Source organism: Artemia sp. Qi Xiang Cuo, chromosome 3, assembly GCF_049724085.1.
Source record: "Artemia sp. Qi Xiang Cuo chromosome 3, ASM4972408v1, whole genome shotgun sequence".
NCBI lineage: Eukaryota > Metazoa > Arthropoda > Branchiopoda > Anostraca > Artemiidae > Artemia > Artemia sp. Qi Xiang Cuo.
Genome location: NC_142796.1, coordinates 58,664,613 through 58,685,045, shown reverse-complemented (window position 1 = coordinate 58,685,045; position 20,433 = coordinate 58,664,613). Strand labels below are relative to the sequence as shown.

Here is a 20,433-nt window from a genome sequence, read left to right as displayed (position 1 = left end):
TGTCGAAACAAAATGGTAATCTAGTCCTTTGGCAGGAAATCTAAAAGACTTATAAGAATCTATTAGTTCACAACTCCACAACCCCAAGCGGTAATATGTTGTGTTTTTAAGCGGGTTATTGTCCCGTGTATAAATTACATACGATTTAAACAAAACAACATGCGAAAATTATATATATTTTTTTTCCATGTGAAAGCCAATAGCGACATTAAAAACATTAAAATTAAAGAAACTTTAAATATGACAGGGGTGGCCATTCCCCGTCGTTAAGCTGAATTTTACTTTCCACTACATTGGCATCTTATAGCAATAGAATGTTGTAAGTGCTTTAATTACCTACTGCCTTCCACTTTACATTTTCAGTATTCCTGGAAACAGTAAATATATAAATCTGTTTCCTAACCGAAACTCTGAGAAACGGAAGTTTAAGAGAAATCTGTATATGTATATCAAACTAATCTACTTTTTACAGTGATTAAAATATTGTAAAAATTTATCAAAAGTAGAGAAATCTGAAAAAGATAAGCTGTGATCATAGAAGCAACACTTAAATTCACCAGGTCTGAGATCCCCTGAGTGAAGGTTTTATCCTTGTATCTGCAAAAAAAAACACAGAATTTCGTATTTATCCCATGAAAGATTATCATTCTGTGGGTTTATTTGCTTATTCATTCATTTGTACTTTTTTCACCTTGGTAGATTGGATCTAATAGTGAATTTAGATTAACTTGCATGTTATTAAGTTTTTATGCCCTTCTCTCCCCCTCCACACTTTTGCTTTTACATTGAAGTTACGGTTTTCGAACTTAATGATCAATTGATCTAAAAATAAACGTAAATGAGTCAATTCAGAATCAAAATATTGTGAAAGAAAATTGAAATTTTATCAAGCAGTTCGTGGCAACGAACTCTAAGCAAGGAGCGACCCGGCTCAATAGTAACCGAAACTCTAAGAAACATAATTTTTATACCAATAGATATATCAAAAGAATCGGCTTTTTATGCTTATTTCAAATATATAAAATTGATTAAGTTAAAAAAGAGCCCCTAAAAATCAAGAGACCCCAATGAAAACCAGACCATCATATTCAGCGTATCAGAGAACCCTACTGTATAGGTTTGAAGCTCCTGTCTGCAAAAATGCGGAATTTTGTATTTTGTGCCAGAAGAAAGATCACGGATACGTATTTATTTGTTTTTTTTTCCAGGGGTGATCGTATCGACCCAGTGGTCCTAGAATATCAAGAGCGGGCTCATTCGAACGGAAATTAAAAGTTCGAGTGCCCTTTTTAAGTGACGAAAAATTGGAGGGCAACTAGGCCCCATCCCGTGCCTCTTTTTTCCCACAATCGTCCGATCATAATTTTGATACAGCCATTTTGTTCGTCATAGTTGAAAGGCCGAATAACTATGCCTTTGGGTATAACATGACCCCCCCTCCCCCCAAAGCTGCAGGGGAAAGGTCTTTAAGTTATAAAATTTGCCCATTGTTTGCGCATAGTATTTGTTATTGGGAAGTAGGCATACATTTTCAGGTGGGGGGGGGACGAATTTTCTGCTGGGGGATTTTCACGGGGGAGTTTTCCATTGGGAGGGAAGTTTCCAGGGAGTGAACTTGTCAGGGGAAATTATATACTGGGGGAATTTGCCAGAATTCTTACGCAAGATTCTTTTTATTTGTCTTGCTTTCTCTTTTCCGTCTCAATTTTACACACAGAGTGGTAAAGAGTAATTGTCCGGGGTAAATTTTCACCGGAATTGAATTGTCTAGAGGATATTTTCTGGGGGAGGGGGTTTCTCCGTGGAGGGGGGCCAGATTTCCTGGCATTATTTAAAAAACCATCAGACATTAAATAAAAAAAAAGTAAGTTTTCAACTGAAAGTAAGGAGCACCATTAAAACTTAAAAGAAATTATTACGTACATAAAGGGAGTTCTCCCCTTATCAACACCTCGCTCTTTACGCTAAGGTTTGAATTTTGTCCCAATTCTTTAATAATGACTTCTGAAACACAAGGGCCTTTTAATCAGAACAATAAGACACATTTTTAAAAGTGCTAAAAAACTTTAGCGTAAAGAGCGAGGTGTTGAGAGTGCAACTCCCTTTATATACGTAATAATGAATTTACTTATTTTATGCTTTAATGGTGCTCCTCATCGGCGTAGGCAGCATATTGTCTAGGGGGGGCAGTCGATAGCGTGATGGAGGGCCTTTTATCAACTGCTTTTCCAACCATCTGCTTTTTCAGCCATATCTAAAGAAAATTTGAAGGTCTAGGAGGGGGGGGGGCGGCTGACCCCCCTCCCTACGTCCATGGTGCTCCTTACTTTCACTTGAAAAATTGTTTTTAATTTAATTTCGCTATGATTAACCTAACTCTAACTTCACTTCTTGAGGATGTTCTGTTTAACAGACAAGTACCAAAACGGTGTATACAGAATATAAGAAATGAACCTGGCAAATTATAAACAACATCGAAATTTGGGGGGGGGGGAGCTTGGGTCCGAGATCCCCAATGCACACTTACCCGATGCTGTTCCGGGACTGCCATAGGAATATGCTTTGAAAAGTAGGGGATGGGGCTAAATTTTACCATAAGGAAATTCATTAATTCCCCTCGCCGAAAGAAACAAACAAAACAACGGAAACAGATGAATTACATGAAAAAAAAATATGGGGAAACCGTGAACTGGGCAGAGTTGCCAATGTGATAAAGCTCGTGCAGTAAACTACACAAAAATTGGTAAAAGTATACATGATTGGTTTGAATAAAACATAGCATCCTTGTTTAAAGAAAAATTCTTCTATTTATCTTCTGAGCACGAGTTTTTGTCTTTTTTAATATAAGCAGTAAAAGTTATTTTTGTTACCCGTTTGGAATTTTTTTTTTCGGTTATAAAGTTTTACTTAAATTAAAGCTCTGTCTCTTTATATGTCTCTCTTTCTTTCTCTATTCTTTCACTTGTCGGACCTTTCTCCTTTTAATATCCCTCTAAGCTTTCTTGTTCTTACTATAAACTGAAGCTGCATTTTTGAGGAGCCTGCGTTTACTCCATCTGGAAAATACACCTCCCCCCGAATATACCCCCTGGAAAATACCCCCTCGCGGTTGGTTGGTGTCCAATCACTTTTGACTTATAAAAAAGGACTAAAACTCTCAGTTTCTGATCGAATGAGTACCCTCCAAAGTCTCTGCGGGAATAAGGTGGAGCTGGGAATGAGGAAGGGGAAGTTCCCTTCTTATATGGAATAAATTTTGCTCCTTTTGGGGCATAATGTTACTCTTTACTTTCATAATAACAGCGTAGACCGGAAATATTACCAGAAATCAAGAGGGATTAAACATAAATTTCACATTTTTATGTGGTTTTATTTTTTTGTACCACCCCCCCCCCCTCCCCCCCAAAAAAATAACCACGTGAAAAAATAACCCCCCCAAAAAAAGTCCTGGATACAACTCTGGGGGTTATACAGCAATTTCTGCCTCCACCCTCCCTTCATCTCTCCCTTATAACTAATTCTGTATTTATCTGAAGGTCTAATGAGGGATGTTTGGTATTAAAATGCACTCTTTGAGGCATCTTCCTCCCTCCCTAACTACAAAACAATCATAGAGCCCCATTGTATAGGGTTAAAGTCCTTATAGGCAAACATTTGGAGTTGTAAAACAACAGAAAATTTCTCTAAGACAGTGAAATTTTTTTAGATCTTAAAAATATTTTGGCTAGTTAGGGAGTCAGGGAAATGACTCCAAGGGTGCAGTTTAATGCCAAAACATTCCAACTCTCATTGAGCCTTAAGACAAAAAGGAGGGTGGAGGTAGAAATTTATTTATCAAACAGTTCGTGGTAACGAACTGTAACTAAGGAGCGACCCGGCTCAATAGTAACCGAAACTCTAAAAAATTGAATTTTGATGCCAGAAGATACATCAAAAGAATTGGATTTCTATTCTTACTTCAAATATATAAGTTTCATCAACTATAGTCTCACGCATCAAAAGTTACGAGCCTGAAAAAATTGTCTTATTTTCAAAAAAAGGGGAAAACACCCTCTAAAAGTGGTAGAATCTTAATGAAAATCTCAACATCAGATTAAATGTATTAGTAAACCCTACTGTAGAGGTTTCAAGCTCTTATCTGCAAAAATGTGGAATTTTGTATTTTTTGCCTACCCTTTACCGGAAGCCTTTTAGAATGTAATAATTATAGGTAGCCGGAAATTAAAAATGTTTAATATTTTCGAAAAATATGAAATGCCCATTTTATTGATTAAAACTCAGTGTCCAATTCAATGACTCATCTATTGTCGAACCAATATAGAAGAAGAAGTAAGAATTTGAAAATGTATTGTCTTTCATTATGGTGAAATTTGAAAAGCAGTAATCGTGTAAGTCGTGCCCACATCCTTTTTTATTTCTAGTGCATCTACTATTTGTTTTAATATTAATAATTATTAATTTTGAAACATTAATATAGAAAATTAACAATTGTAATTTTAATTGAATATGTGTAAAATACGAAACACTTTGCCGAATTAAAAAGAGCATTAAAAATGATCTTGATTTTTCCCAAGTTAAATCCTCTTTTTACCAGAAAATAACTACTTAACTAGAACGCTCAAAATATTTAAAATGTGCTTACTTCTTAGTTAATTATCACGACTTCTTAATCCTTTTGTTGGCTTCAACCTAAATTGGTTTCCTATGGCTTACTGACTATTGTTGCAATTACTTGCAATTCGTACCTATATTTGATTCATTGCTGAATGCAAATGTTTTTCATTTCAATTCAGAAACTGCGAATGAAGTTTTTTTATATTTATTATTATTAGATGGCGCTCTAAGAAAGGTCTATTTAAAAATCTGAAAACGCTTTTTCGTTACATTTTCAGTTTCACTAGCCTATATAAAGTATATTCTAGGTACCAGATGTTCTATATTTAATTAATTGTAGAAAATTAAAGAAGGGAGGAAAGCAATGTAAATAAAAGCATGTGTTTTTGCTCGCATTTATTTCATGGCTCCTCAGGTCAAGATGATTGAACATAGCCTAGTCTAGGCTACTTGGCATTTGTAAAGATTAGGCTTTAGAATTGGTGCACAATTGGGCCTAGCATCAATTGTATATTTCGCTTGTATTTTTCTGTTGCTTGATTTTGCCATTTTTTATTCAATTTATAGGTATTAGCCTAAGTTGAAACAGGAGTGATGCATAGGAGATCCTATATAATATGGGCTATATATTTTTCAAATTTTAGGGGAGTTAGGGGTAAAATATAGTGCAAGTGGCCACAAAGTGTGTTATCTATGGATTTTCTGCATACTATGAAGTAAGAACTGTATAAATTTACAGTTTCAATATAATTGATCAAGGATAAAAGGCAAGGTAAATTTGCAGGTGGCACAATAATTAGCTAGGATGAAAGTGAAAATGCCATTTGATGCCTTTTTTATGCTCTTTCATAATACAATAATTGTTTGTGCTGCAAATTCCATCTTGAGTCATTAAAGGGGCCCCAAAGGTGTTTCATTTTGTAACTACACTGCACTGAATTTTGCAATTTGAAACTTTGCTGTCAACAATTCAGGGTAAATTCCAAATCAGGGTATATATTTGTAGATTCGGGGGGTGGGGGAAAGGGAGATGTGTAAATTTGAAGGTAAATTTGCAGTGGGCCATATAATTTAGCTAGGATGAAAATGAAAACAGCATTTGATGCTTTTTTCATATAAAATGAAAAAAGAAAAGAGCATCAAAAATCATTTGATGCTCTTTCATAATTCATATAAAATACCTTTGGGGCCCCTTTAAGGGCTCAAGATGCAATTTGCAATAGAAGCAATAGTGAAAGAGCATGAAAAAGGACTGAGCACGGAAAAGAGCATGAAAATATAAAAGTATTGTTTCTTGATTTTGTTAATATTGATTTAATTTATAGGTATGAAGTTGAAACAAAAGTGATGTATGGCAAAATGCATAGGAAATATATAGTTTATGCTATATATTTGTACATTAGGAAAGGACCTTAAGTGAATTGGTTTAGGAATGTTGTAAGTAGGCCTAAGTATTTTTGGATTTTTTAATTGGTTTATAGAGTTCTATAGTGTTTCTCAACAGCCCCAAATTTACACTGATGTTGAAGTGACTAGGTCTAACTGTAGATTAATACTAGAATTACTTCAACATGAGGCTTCATTTTGGTTAATTGTAATAGAATTGGTAAAATTCTAGGCTAGATGTTTTTTGATATCTTGTAAAGTAGTTGAGTTAGGTGATTGAAACTCTCAGGAATATGTCCAGAGCCTTGATAATCTTCTGGGACAATATTTCAAAGCACATATCTCTGCTTCATCTCCATCCAGAAGGCACTGACCTGTAAGAGGATTCACTACATGAAAGGTCAGCCTATCTTGGTCATTATAGGCCTTCTTAGTCTGTCTTGCCAAATTATTCAGAACTGATTGGATGGTCTTCCCATAGCTTGTAAAGGTTGAATAATAAATCTGAATAAAAAACAAAACTAAAAGCCAACACCTTGTTTCCCAAAAATCTTAGGAAAGCCCTTTAAATTACCTTAATTACCTTAATTGCACTTCAGAGCAAATTAAGGTCCAAACTGGATCTGTTGTGCTCCGGGTCAAATGATGGCAAAAATTCGTCACTGTGTTAGGGCCCAGTGACACGCCATAGGAGAGGTCAGCTGGAGAGATGCAATTTAAGCCCACTTGGTAGCGGTCGCCACGAGGTAGGTATGGCCTGTAAGGACCATTCTCAGTGGTATAGAGCTGACACCACCGCACAACAGCAACTTCGGATTGAGTATGCAAGATGGTTGGGCATGACAAGCGGCATCAGCCTCCTAGCAAGACACTCATTATAATAAAGTTGGCATCAGTCAGTAGTTGAGTGGGACGGACAGTCCCACTCATATTTCCATGGCTTGTTATTCCATTCCTTGTCAAGTCTGGACTTGAAGGATGCAGCCGTAGGTGCAGTCACCTTTTCAGCTTGAAGGCTATTCCATTTGTTGACAACACGCTCAGAGAAGAAGTGTTGCCGCATTTGTGTTTTAACAAAACGTTTTGACAGCTTATGTGAGTGTCCTCTTGTATGGTGCTGACTTGAATGTTTGGTAGAGAGGGGTTATTTGGTTGTGCGTTATACTTGTAGGTCAGCATCATATCACCATGGCAGCGTCTGAAGACAAGTGCTGGCAGCTGCATGTGTTCCAGTCTCTTGTTGTATGGGAGATCTTGTAGGCCAGCTATGCACTTCGTGGCACGTCTCTGAACTCCTTCAATTAGACTGGTATCATTCTTATAAGAAGGGGAGGTGAGACACGTACCAAAATCCAAAACGGGTCTAACTATACCCTTATAGAGCCTTAGAAAGACTTTATAAGAGGAGCTGGTTATAGTGCATTTGAGGAGACCAAGGCTTGAATTTGCTTTTGAAACTGCTTGTTGTCAGTGGCCGTGGACCTTCAGTTGTTCATCTATCAGCATTCCAAGATCTCTTTATTCGGGACTTGTCTTTAGTACTAAGCTAGCCAGTGAATTGGGATCGGACATGTTGTACTGGTGATGGGGTTGTTGCTTCCAAAGTGAAGGACACTGCACTTTGATGTGTTGAATTCAAGTAGCCAGTCTTGTGCCCATGTTTGGATTTTATGAAGGTCACGCTGCAGACTTTGTTGGTTTGCAGGCCCAAACAGCTTGGAGTCGTTGGCATAGAGAGTGATGTTGTTTTCTGTTCTGTTCATCATATTGTTGATGTATATAAGGAATAGGGTAGGGCCCAAGACAGTACCTTGGGGGACTCTGCTGAAAGTTTCAATCTGAGACGGTTGTGTGGTACCTTGTCGAAAGCCTTGGCTAGGTCCAGTAAAATCAGGTCCACAGGGGTTCCTTTCTCCAGGTGATCTGTTATGGTGCTGTATGTCTCAAGGAGATTGGTCTCAATCGATTTGCCAGGCAGAAATCCATGCTTGTTGGGGGAAAGTATATTATTATTACAGAGATGTGTCAGAATGTCACCATTCACAATCCGCTCAAGGGTTTTTACCACTGCTGAGGTCAGACTGATGGGTCTGTAGTTTTTGGCTTTGGTGCAGTCACCTCTCTTGAGTTTTGGGGTGACATGGGTCAGCTTCCAGTCTTTGGGTACCTTTTTTGAGTCCAGTGACAGTTGGAATATATTGCATAGTGGTTGTGCAATTTCTTTGGCAAGCTCCTTCAATAGTCTTGGGTGCAAGTTATCAGGACTGGCGGACTTATTGACGTCTAGCACTTCAAGTTGCTTTTGGACAACAGGGGGGAGAGTAGAATAGGTGGCATCAGGTTAGGGATGTTGTATGGTGGGCTATGAGGAAGAGGACCATCTGGTTCATTGGTGAAAACCAATGCAAACTGCCTGTTGAGGAGTTCGGTGATGTCCTTCAAGTTGGTCACTTCCTTGCTATCATCTGTACTGAGTGCTTTTACTGACCGTCTGCTGTGGTCCTTACTTGATACGTACTATCAGAACTTCTTCGGGTTATTCTTACTATCATCAGCTAGCTTGGACTCGTACCGTATGTAAAGTTGTTTAGTTAGGCTTCTTAGCTTGTTTTGAGCTTTGGCAAACTTTTGGTAGTGTTCTTCCTTCCCTCTTTTATTGTACTTTCTCCAGTACCGTCCCCTCCTGTTTCTTTCCTTACGTATATCAGGGGTCATGAAAGGCAGTGTTTTGGGCTTTGGCGTGAGTTTTACTGACGTGTGTTTTTTTTTGAAGTGTAAGTAGCTCGTCCTTTAGGTTAGCCCATTGTTGGTTGACGTCCCCTTGAAGTAAAGGTGACCAAACTACGCCTTCCAGCTCTTTTCTGATTGCCCTGTAGTCTACATAAGTTTTCTTTATTTAATCATTTTTTATCTTACGAAATGACACATTCACTTCTAGGATTAGATGATCGCTCTTTCCTAGAGGAGGTAAGTAATTTAAGTTCTGAAGCTGGTCTTTATCCTAGGTCCAGTAGTAACACTAGGTCCAGTAGAGTTGGTCTCTGGAAAAGTCGGCCTCTAGTAGCTTGTTTGACAATCTGGTAGAGATTAAGGTTGTGAAGGCAGTCTGTGAATAGATTCGTGCTTCTGCTTCTGTTTGTAAGTACAGGTATATATGGATATCCATCCTTCCATATGAGGTCAGGGAAGTTGAAATCACCAGCTATAAAAAGGTTCCCTGTGTAATTCATAGTTGTTTTATGCAGCATTGTTGCTATTGTCCGCTCGGTTTCTTGGCAATTAGAGGCAGATGGGCTTCTGTAAATACAGCCTACTCTGGTTATTACTCCACCGCTGTCATCACATAGGTCAAACCATACAGATTCAACAAATTGTGAGTTACCCGGGAGACATAATGATTGTATACTATAACATGTCTTGAATAGCGCCAACGTACCACACCTGCCTTCTGAAGACTGTAGGTTTGACATGACACCATACCCTGGAATCTTAACGTGGGAATCTTCAATTTTATTTCTACTGGACTTGGGACCAACCTCAGTCAATCGGACCAAATCAGACTTTTTTGAATAAATCACGGATTTGAGCTCATTCAATTTGTTAAGAAGTTGGTTAACGTTAGTAATTAGAGCATAAAAGTCTATACTTACTCGTTTTTGGTGTTGCTTACTCCGGTCATTGGTCCCCTTTCCCGGATGACCTGAGTCCTCATCTGTTTTGCCTAAAGTGGTCGCTGGCGCCTTCGAGTTAGCAGTGTAGTAGCTTCCAGAGCTTGTTTTGCTCTCCAATGAGCTGTCACTAGTCATGGATGAGAGTCTTTCCGTAGAAAAAGCACTAACACGTTCGGTAACACCCATATTTACATTATTTACACAGTTCACAACTTGGAATTCTACATCTGCATCGGGTTCGGAGGAGAGACTTCTCCCGCTTTTCGCGTTTTTTGACACAATACGGAGGTCACGGATTGCAAGGTTTTGTTCACCACCAGCTATTCTGTCCTTAAGCTCTGCAACAAGTGCTTTATATCTCTCTTGATCTTGTTTCGATCAATCATGGCGGAACTTTACTGCTCCTTTCTTGGAGAAAGACTCTTTTAAGATCTTTTTTTGAATGTGGAAGGATAACACAGTAAACAAAAGGGGCAGTGCCGCATTCCTGGATGGATTGCTAGTCTGTATATTCTGCTTTAGGTGATAGATAGTAGTTATGGGACCACAACGAATTCCATACTTAGTTGAGAAAAACTGCCTGAGAGTATTAGTGTCATCAATGGAAGTGTCAATACCGTATGCAACAATGTTGTTTTTCCGTGACTCTCGGTCTTTTTCAGCACGGATAATGAGACCTTAAACAACTGGAAAGTGTGACTTTTTTCTTATTGAACAGAGGAAAATTTTCTTTTTAAGGTTCAGGAAAGGTCAATCTCTAAAACTGTTCTATCATACCTTTTTAGTTAACATTAAAAATAGCCCCAAAGGAATTATCATTAGGGCCATTTAATAGACTTGGGAGCTACCTCTGGTGGTACCAGCTTTACCTGAATTACCTTAAATTGCACTTGCTAGTGATAGATTGAATCCTGTGTCTGCCAGCTTCAGTGATGATAGTTAATCCTCTTTGGCATCCCAAGCAGTGGTCCATGGTTTATTGAGCCACTCCCTGTGCACTGATGACTTGAATACATCCATGGTGGTAGAGGTCACTGTTTTTTCACTGAAGAATTTTCACAGCCTGACAACTCTGTTTGAAAAGAATTTGTTCCTTAGTCTGGTATTTGCTTGTTTCTGAAAAAGCTTATGAGGGTGACCACAAGTTCTCTTTGAATTGTCTGGTTGGAAAAGGTTAGGAATGGTATCCTCAACATTTAGTTGCTTGTATGCTGTCATCACATTGCCTTGTTTGCATCTATATGTTAGAGATGGTATTCTGAGCTTATGGAGATGGGATGGATATGGGACATCACAGAGGTTTTTAATACATTTTGTTGCCCTCCTCTGGACTGATTTCATAGCTGCTTGGTCAGTCTTGTTGATTAGGCATGCAACACATTTCAAACTCTAGTCTTGGCAAAACTAGACTCTTATATAGCTTAGTCATTACAGTTGGAGATCTGCTAGTGAACATATTTTTGATTAAGCCAAGTGTCTGATTAGCCTTGGTAATAGTTGCTTGTGCATGAATATGAAAATTCAACTCATCATCTACCAGGACACCAAGATCTCTCTCTGTATGGCTGCTGGAAATAGCTTAGTGGAACCCATCACCACAATTCATATGGTACTGAGTGTGTGGGTTTCTTTTCCCAAGGTGGAGAGTCTTGAATTTTGCTTTATTGAATTCAAGCTTACAAATATTTGTCCAGTGAGTGAATGCATCAGGGTCCACTTGTGTTGACTCAATATTTTCTGTTGTGTCTGCACAACCAATAAGTTATGAATCATCAGCATGGAGAATTACTTTGCTATTAAGGATTTTTGTTTTGTGTATATGTTTAATATAGTTGGGCTCAATACTGTGACCTGGGACCAGGGGCGTCCCGAGGCAGGACGGGGAGGGACGCACCCCCCATCTTTTTTGCCATTCAGTAAAACTTTTCGCCGAAGGCGAAAATTTTGAAAGAAATTTTTCCAAATCGGCCAAAATTTAGGAAAATTCTTTATATTTGCAGAAAATTTGGCATAAATCAGGTAGCAATTCGGTAAAATTTACGAAGATCGCCCCTCAAATAAAACAAGCCTTGGGACACCCCTGCCTTGGCACACCACTTCCAACTGCAGCCACCTTGGAGACATCCTTCCATCCCTTCCAAATATTTTAACCATCTATTTCCTATCTGTTAGGTATTGGCTTACCCATTCTACCACATCCTCATTCACCCCAATAGCTTGGAGCTTGATTTGAAGTCTTTTATGGCATACTTTGCCAAATCCATTAGTATAATGTCTACAGGGAACCCGTAGTCTAGAAGATTGATGACATAATTGTAAGTATCAATCAGGTTTGTTTCAACAGACCAGCCATAATTAAAGACATATTGACATTATAAGAATAATATATTGGTTGTAGGATGTTTCAAGATTGCAGTGTTAACAATGGCTTCTAGAAGCTTCCCAACTGCAGAGGTGATACTGATTGGCCTGTGATTACTTGCATATTCTTTCCTACCACCCTTGCATATGGGGGTTATATGTCCTGTGCACCAATCTTATGGGATGCACTCTCCATCAAGGGATTTTTGGAAAAAATAGAGTGATTGGGCCTAACAGTTCAATATGCAATTCTTTTAGAAGCCTTGGTTGTCCACCACCAGGTCCCACTGATTTGTTTGGGTCAAATTTTTTATGAATGTCTCTAGATCAACCCTATTGACTGTTATTGGGGGCATAGGGGTTTAGTGTGTATAGGTAGAGGGGTTTGGATTGAACTTTGCTTTGATTAAAATCCTTGCCAACAGAGGGAGCATAAAACTTCATTGCAATTTTACTCAAATTTCATTATCAAACCACAGCTTCTCAATAGCTCTTGATGATGGAAAGTCCCCTGGGAGAATTCACAAATGGGCCCTTGTCTTTGAGACAGTCAGCCAATAATGAGGCTCACAAAATGACTTAAGGTATCAAATTCCATTGACAATCTTTGTGTTATAAAAGTGAAATCTTGCAAAATAGATCATCTGCTCAAATGAGGCATAAGAAAAGTGCTTTGAGTCTCATACCTTCACTCAGTCCCAATGTATAAGGTGTTAAAATCTGTAAATCTATTTCTTAAGTTTAGGAAAAAAACCTGATATTGGATAAAATTCTACTGAAAAAGCTGGAATTGCATTCTCAAAAACTAAGGCAAATGAAAAAGAGACTGAAAACTTAAAATTAACATAAAACATTTTTTGTCAGAATTTAGATAGGTCCCGTAATGTAATAAATTTGTTAGCACTGGAAGTTTCATGTTATTTTCTTTTTTTAAAAATATACCCCCTATCAATATACCAAATTTAAATATGGTTAAACTGCTTGGTGTGCAGTTGGACAATGACCTTAAATGGAACTCCCACATTTCCCACTTATTTAAGTCAGGTTGTTTTCTCCTTAAATGTTTCACCCTTCTCAAACGGTTCTCCATATCAACCTAAAGCCTTAAAACAATTTATCGTTCTTATATAAGACCATGTATGGAATATGCTTTCCCTGACTGGCACCCTGGGTTGACCGAAGATCAATGTTCTAAAATTGAAATTATTAAAAAAAGAGCAATTAAAGTATTCTGGGGACAGCCTATACTACATGCGATGAAGGTTTGCTGGACTTGAACTTACTCCATTGGAATCACAACGTCATATGCTCTACATGAACTTTACTGACAATCGCCTTAGTTCTGGCGATTATTTACGTTTTCTCCCACCTTTTAAAGAAAATCCCTCAACCCTTTCTAGTACAAGACTCAATGCTCGTAGAGCTCCAAATACCCAACTGGACCTGTGTCCATGTAGACCACGAGGTACAAAAACTCTTTTGTCCCCTATTTTGTTTCCCATTTTAATAATTGATATAACTTTTGTTTTATGTTTATCCCCTAACATCTGTTTTATTATTGATTCAATTTTTTGTTTTATGTTTATCCCATAACATTTGTTTTGTTATGATAATTCTGATGTGCTTATGCTAGCTTTTGTGCTATTTTAGCCAATAAATCATATTCTATTCTAAAAAAAAGGACAGACATAATAGTTTGGTAATACCTTCCATGGGTACATTTTTGCTCCTGGAATAATTTCTAGAAATAATTCACTAACCTAATCAACAACCTTCCAAGATAGCAAGAAGACCATGAACCAAAATTTTACTAAGGAAATTGCCTCTTGAGAATGTAAAACAAATTTTGTTTGCGATAAGGCAACTAGACTAGGCAGTGGGTAGCCTTGGTAAGTGTGCCAGGAAATCTTCCAGTGGGTGGATAATTGCTACCAGTTTTTTACATAAAAAATGGAATTTTTTCTCATTTTCTGCTTTTATACATTTTTGTAATGTCCTTTTGCTTGCAGGGGGGGGGGGGAGGGGAGCATTGCCCTGTACTTTTCACAGTCATTGCTAGGCTGGGGGGACTAAACCATCAATGGTGGGTCTTAAGCCCAATTCAGGGTCCAGGAAGGCTTTTATAAGATTTTGTCCTATCTCTAAATATGAGATTTCTATGAGAGCCATATTTTTTGCCCATATACATGTCTTAAACTTCAATACAAAATTGCAAGTTCTGCCTTAGGTAATGTACAGAATAGTAAATTCTAAATGATATGTCTTGTGTCATCTTAGAAAGTAGCTGAGTTCACACATATATGATTATGTTGATAACAAGAAGATCAATCAAGTGGATAGCTTTGCTTACCTAGGTAGTATTACTAGTAAATATGGTAGATGTTGCAAAGATTTTAAAAGTAGAATACCCAATGCCCATGTTGTTTTTTTACAGTGAAAAAAGTTTGGAAGAATAGAAGGATAAGTCTAAATCAAGATTAGAATTTTGGAAGCAATAGTGATTACAGTAGTCAAGGAAGGTTCTGAAATGTGGGCACTCTGAACGACAAAAGAGGATTTGTTAGATAGTTTTCTGAGGGATTGTCTATGGATTTTTTCTTGTGTAGCCATTTGAGCTGAATGACAGAATTTCAGACAGTAAGATGTATGAGAAATGTGGTTGTATATCACTTTCTAGGGTTATAATGAGAGAAAGGTTGAGATGGCTGGGACACATTCTGTAGGTGGAGGTTGGTGGATTTACAAAGAATTGTCTTTTCAGCCAAACAAAAGCAGTTTGTTCGTTAATGGGGTGGGAGGAGGTTGCAAGGAAGATTTAAGGGAAATTAGAACCTCCTGGGAAGGTATAAAGAGGAAGGCTTTGAATAGATTAGGATGTGGGAGGAGCTTGTGTAGCTGTGTTAGTCTGAGGTTGATTAGTTCCGCATTGAGTTGCTAGCAGTTGTAATAGCCAATTGTAATCACTGAATTATTGTTCTCAAGCTCTTATCAAAACGTATTTCAGCTTGGGATGAAGTTTTGCGATGATGTAGGAGTGGAAGGTAAGACTAGTAGACTGGCCTGAACTATGAAAAGTGTAGGTGATTGCTCTGTTTTGAGCAGTAGGCTGTAGCCTGGGTTGTCCACAAAAAGGTTTTTACTGGCTGTAGCAGCTATCCGCCTAGTAATAAAATGTTTTTGATTGCGCAGGGCAGGCTGATCCTGGCAATGAAAGTTTTGGTGATTTATTATGATTATAACTTAGGACAGACATCAGTATACCATGTCATTCCCCATGCAATGATCGTTTACATGCCTTAAGTCCCACCTATCCTTGGAGGTCGTTTTGGGGCCTCTTCCTTCACTATTCGATTGATGTAACTCCTGTATGCACTTCTGTCTTCTGTGAGGCAGAGAAGATGTGGTAGGCTAAGGGAAGAGAAATTTGGAGGGGGGTGCCCTCTAGGTTGGAAACCATGTACCTGGCCATCGAAGGCTATCTTTGGGAGACGAGTGCTATCCATACGTTTTATGGGCCCTAGCTATCTTAGCTGCTGCAGTTTTATTTTGTTGAGGATGGTTAGTTTGACCTTGAGATTATGGAGAAGCTTGATGTTGGAGTCCAGGATTCACAGTCATATATGGCTATAGGGGTGATAAGCGGGTATCATATACCATGCAATGTTACTTCCAAATATATGGATAATTGCCATTACAATTACATCCCAGCCTCTCTCTGTAACTTACACCTAAGCTGTTTACAAAAGTTTTTTTTTTCAAATTGGCTATCTTTGGTATTATGAACCAGAAGTTGGCTAGAAATAAGCATAAAAAATGATCCAAATCAACAAAATCAGCAAATATTTGTATATAGTCTTAGGCTATATTTAACCCCATTAGAGAGGGGGGGGGGTGAAGTACATTTTTGAGGGTAGTTATTAGTACATCTCAAACGAATGTTAAAAGGTGCATTGGGTATAATTTTTATCCTTTCAGTACCGAATTAATTAGGACAGTCCCATTTTTGCTGTAGATTTGTGCATAGAAGTTCCATTTTTATAACACATAGTTTTAGCAAATTTTTGATAGGAGGTCTACTCCCTTTTGATGGGAAAAGTGTGGAGTTAGAAACTTTAAATAACCTTCCCACCCGATAATTTAGGCTCTGGCTCTATTCTTAATAGTTTCATTCATGTAAATCAGTTATGATGCTGTTCAAAATGGCAAATAATTTTTGCACCAAAATGTGATTTTTTTTCACAATTAAACTGTATATGTGTGAATGCAAGGTTAAAAGAATGATATTTTAAGTGATCAAGTCATCCATATGCAGGAGGTTTCAATGATTCCCTAGGAAGCTGTTTTCAAGCTTTTATCTCCACTCCTTCCCTATTTCCCAATCATTTTATAATCGCATGGTAAACATGTCTATGCCTGTCTTAATTTTGGAATTTTTTTTCTGTGGTTTTCTGTCAATCTATGTTAAAAACACAATTCCATTGACTTGAGTAGGATTTCAAGCGTTTCTGATATATTTTTTTTAAGTTAGCAAATATTTGTCATTTAAACGGTTATAAATCAAAATCAAGCCAAGGATTGAGGCTCAAATGTGTCCCTTAGGCCTCATTGAACAGTTGATTTATTTCTGAAAGTTTTGGGGGGAGGGAAGGCAAAATATGTTTTTCAAAACGAAGGATGTAATATAATTTTTTTTTTTTTTACAAATGAAAACGCCAAAAAAGGGAATACCCCAAAAAAGATATTTTTCTAAAACTTAAGGGACCCTGTTTCCCAATTGACACCACCGTGTCAGAGATTAATGACCTTTAAAGAGAGAAAAGGTGGAAATAGATCAAAAGATCATAATAGGGTATAATTCAGGTTCTGGATCCATTCCTGAAAGTTTTTTTTGCATAAAACTTTCCATGATAGGGTAAAAACCCATCACCTTGAACTTTATGCAGGAAATTACTTTTTTGACAAAGCTTTATGAAATATTTAAACATATGAAGGGCAATATACCTCTCACTCGTGCACATTTTTACTAGCACCATCTTATTGGTTACCCATCTACCACCAGAAATTTGTTTTTACAATTTGTTTTACAAAATCATAGGTTTTCATAATGTTTTCCGAGTGCTGTTAAGTGGTTCTCTGATGATATTTATTTTAAAGAAGTCCAAAATTAAATGGCAGTATTGATTACATGGAACTTGTAAATTTACAAATGTTGTTCTTAGTCGGTTTGACAATACTGCCATCTTTACATGTTTGTACTGTATATCTCTATATTAAAATTCTGTTTGGGATCAATATATTTTTTTTGATTTTTTTTTTTTATCATAGTTGGCTTGCAAAATATAAATTTTATTTCCTTGAAAGACAAAAGCTATAAAACAAATGCAAAACGTTAAAAGAAAACACTTCGTATAATCTGTAGATAAATTAGTATTGGATTTGATAAGGATTTGTTTCTACCAGATGTTCAATTTGTAAATTTCAAGGCGAATGTTGCACTGAACTGTAACTTGCTGCCTTTGGATAGAATTTGATCATGTATGCCATGACTTTTTAAATGCAATTTAGAGTTTTATTTTTACAACTCTTTTAACTGTTCTTTAGGGTATACTATATTAAGCTCAATGCCTTTCTGTTTATTTTTTTTACCGTAAAAGTTATTTTTACCGTATTTACCATAACATTTGTTTTATTTCGATGTTTATTTTACCGTAAAATTTGAGCAAGGTTGCACTTACCCTGGGCAATTTAAAAGTCCATCAGCTCAGCAAACTAGTTGTTGATAAATCGTTCACTACCATTACTGTTGGTTAGGCGGGCCAACCTAGTAATATAAATGTAGAAACTGTTCAAAAATATGCTACATCAATGGTTTAAAGTGTCACAATTTTTTAATAATAATAATAATTTATTTACTACCCGCAAAACACTGTGCAAACACTAAACAATGTAGAGAACAATAGCCTACTTTCTTTCGATCTTTAGGCATGACGTTGGTGACTTACTGAAACAGAATAACATTTTCTATAATAGGATAAAATCCGTATCAATACATTGGGAAGCCTCAATTTTTACTCTAAAAATTTATTCAAATAATTTATTACTATCTTAATAAAGCAGAAAACACTTCTTAAAGTTTGAGTAACCCTGCTTCTTAACAAATTTTCAATAAATCTAAATATTGTTTATATTTTAAATTTATTGAGCAATTAAACTCTTGAGGAGTATTTTGCTAAAATAAATCAACTATAAATGACCAAGACAAACAAAATGAATAAGAAAAAGAAAAAAAGATAATATACAAAAAAGACATATAAATAATATATATATATATATATATATATATATATATATATATATATATATATATATATATATATATATATATATATATATATATATATATATATATATATATATATATATATATATATATATATATATATATATATATATATATATATATATATATATATATATATATTTATATATTTATATATTTATAACAGATGAAATTGTCCAAGACGAGTTTGCAGATGACTATAACTTATATTTGTTATTTTGTATTTTGATTTTATTCAGGGCAACATTTGATGGCTGTTTGTAAAGCAAGATTTGTCAGTTCTCTCACCAAAGCTGGCTCTAGGATACCGTTGCAGTTTTCAAGATGTCAGAGTGGATATTTTGTACTGTAAGTAAACGAATAGAACTAAAACAAATAAGGTGATTCTTTTTTTGCGGGGAGGGGGGGCAAGAAGGGCGGCTGCCGCCCCCCAATAATTTGGACAATTTTTATATATAGCCCATGCCCCTTGACTACCTGGATATGGACCCCTCTTGCCCTTCCCCCTAATAAAAATGCTAGAGCTACTCCCCTGATTCTGACCATTCTTCTTGGGCAAAATACAAAATTTTAGCTTTCATAAGAGTCACCTAACTAGCTTGTATTTAAAAAAAAAGCCGAGCATACGGTATTCAATGTGTCATTTCCTAGAGGTTTCCATAGAGGTATAAAATATCTTCTCAAATTCTTTGAAATGTTAAATTCATTGCTGCAACATTTATTAAAATCATCCTCTCGTTGTTTGGGGGCGGGGGGGCTTCCTTTTTTTGTATTTTTGGAAAATGTCTTATGTCAATAACTTTTGATGGGCAGCTTCTTTAAACTTAAAGAATGACACTTTTAGACTTTACAAATGTTACTTGTTTTGAATTGGCATAGAAAGTGGATTCAAAGAATGTATTATTATCACTAAATAGTATTTAGAGTTTTGGTTTCTGACTTATTAATTGTGGTTCACTCCATAAATGGTTTGAAATAACTTTTGGTTGTTTATTCTTTGTTTATCTTTTTTTAGTCTTTGCTTTTTTAAATCCCTGGTGTGTATTCGGCTACTCTTTTTGCAAAGATTTGTTAGTCTTTAAAGGTTTATTGCTATTAAATTAATAGAAACTTTTACTAATTTCGACATTCTGAAAACAATTCGACATTGTGAATTTAAATGAAAGGATTTGAGCTGAATTAGCGATATTTGTAAGCAGATGTGCTAGAAAACTTTTTAGTAGCATTCTCTTTATTTAGTTACTTGAAGGGAATTTTTTTTTTTATTTGTTACTTAAAGTTTTATGCTGATTTGATATGCGTCTCATTGAAATGGAACATCTGTATCCCGGAATTTAACTTTAATAAACTGTTCGAAAATGTTAAGAATTAAAGTGAGTGTCAACCAGGTTTGACTCAGTTATTTCTTTTTCTTTTAGAAACATAGTTTAGGCTGTTGTCAAAACTGCCAGTTGATTTCTATTACCTAAGTCAATAATAATAATATAATTTACAATGAAAAAATAGTAGGACCAAGCAAGGTTACGACTTCCGACATTTTCGGTCTTCTAGGGGGGGGGGAAGTGTCGCCCTCTGCTCTTCTCTGTGGGTGAGCTTAAACTAAAATGTATTGAGCTTTGATTATGTGTTGCATTGGCAGCTATGCTAACCAAACTAGAATTCTGTGTTGGATTTGAAGTGTAATCAATGCCTACATTCAAAACGGAAAGCTGTTTTATCCCTGTATCTTCTGGATTACAGATGAAATCTATTTCAGTTCCACGATTGCTCCTAATGTGTATGTCTTTGATTTTTCTAATTAACTTTTTGTTCTTGCAGCATCAGGGAAAATTTTCTTAAGTCCATCCAAGTCTTATCTTTCCTTTTTTTACTCCTCCCCCAAGAGTGAAACATCAGGTACTGTTTCCAGAATGTTTGTCATTCGCTATGGCGATTCTTATGGTCTATCTAATTTGCTTCTATAAATAATGTCTGCTTCATTTGGTTGTGTTTTGTGTTTTAATTAAGTGAGATAAGATTTCTTTCATTAAAGCCCCTTACAAGTGCCCATATAGATCAGTA

The 20,433-nt window shown here is 36.4% G+C and overlaps 2 protein-coding genes across 3 annotated transcripts in view; one reads left to right on the top strand and one right to left on the bottom strand.

The window, feature by feature from the left end:
* LOC148954341 (uncharacterized) overlaps window positions 1–4,781 on the bottom strand; it is an 85,514-nt gene extending 80,733 nt beyond the window's left edge. The window contains exon 1 of the mRNA XM_089087046.1: window positions 4,643–4,781. The gene's annotated coding sequence lies outside the window, so the exon portion shown is untranslated. The remainder of the gene's footprint in view (window positions 1–4,642) is intronic.
* Window positions 4,782–4,841: 60 nt separating this feature from the next.
* The window catches only part of LOC148954339 (uncharacterized), a 159,584-nt gene continuing 143,992 nt past the window's right edge, over window positions 4,842–20,433 (top strand). Inside the window, exons 1-2 of one of the 2 annotated variants that reach the window (XM_089086270.1) lie at window positions 4,842–4,922; window positions 18,612–18,720. In XM_089086270.1, the coding sequence (XP_088942396.1) occupies window positions 18,623–18,720 (98 nt within the window). In that variant the 5' untranslated portion in view covers window positions 4,842–4,922; window positions 18,612–18,622. Of the gene's footprint in view, window positions 4,923–11,871; window positions 11,987–18,611; window positions 18,721–20,433 lie in introns of those variants that run through there. The other variant, XM_089086271.1, reaches the window with a different exon arrangement.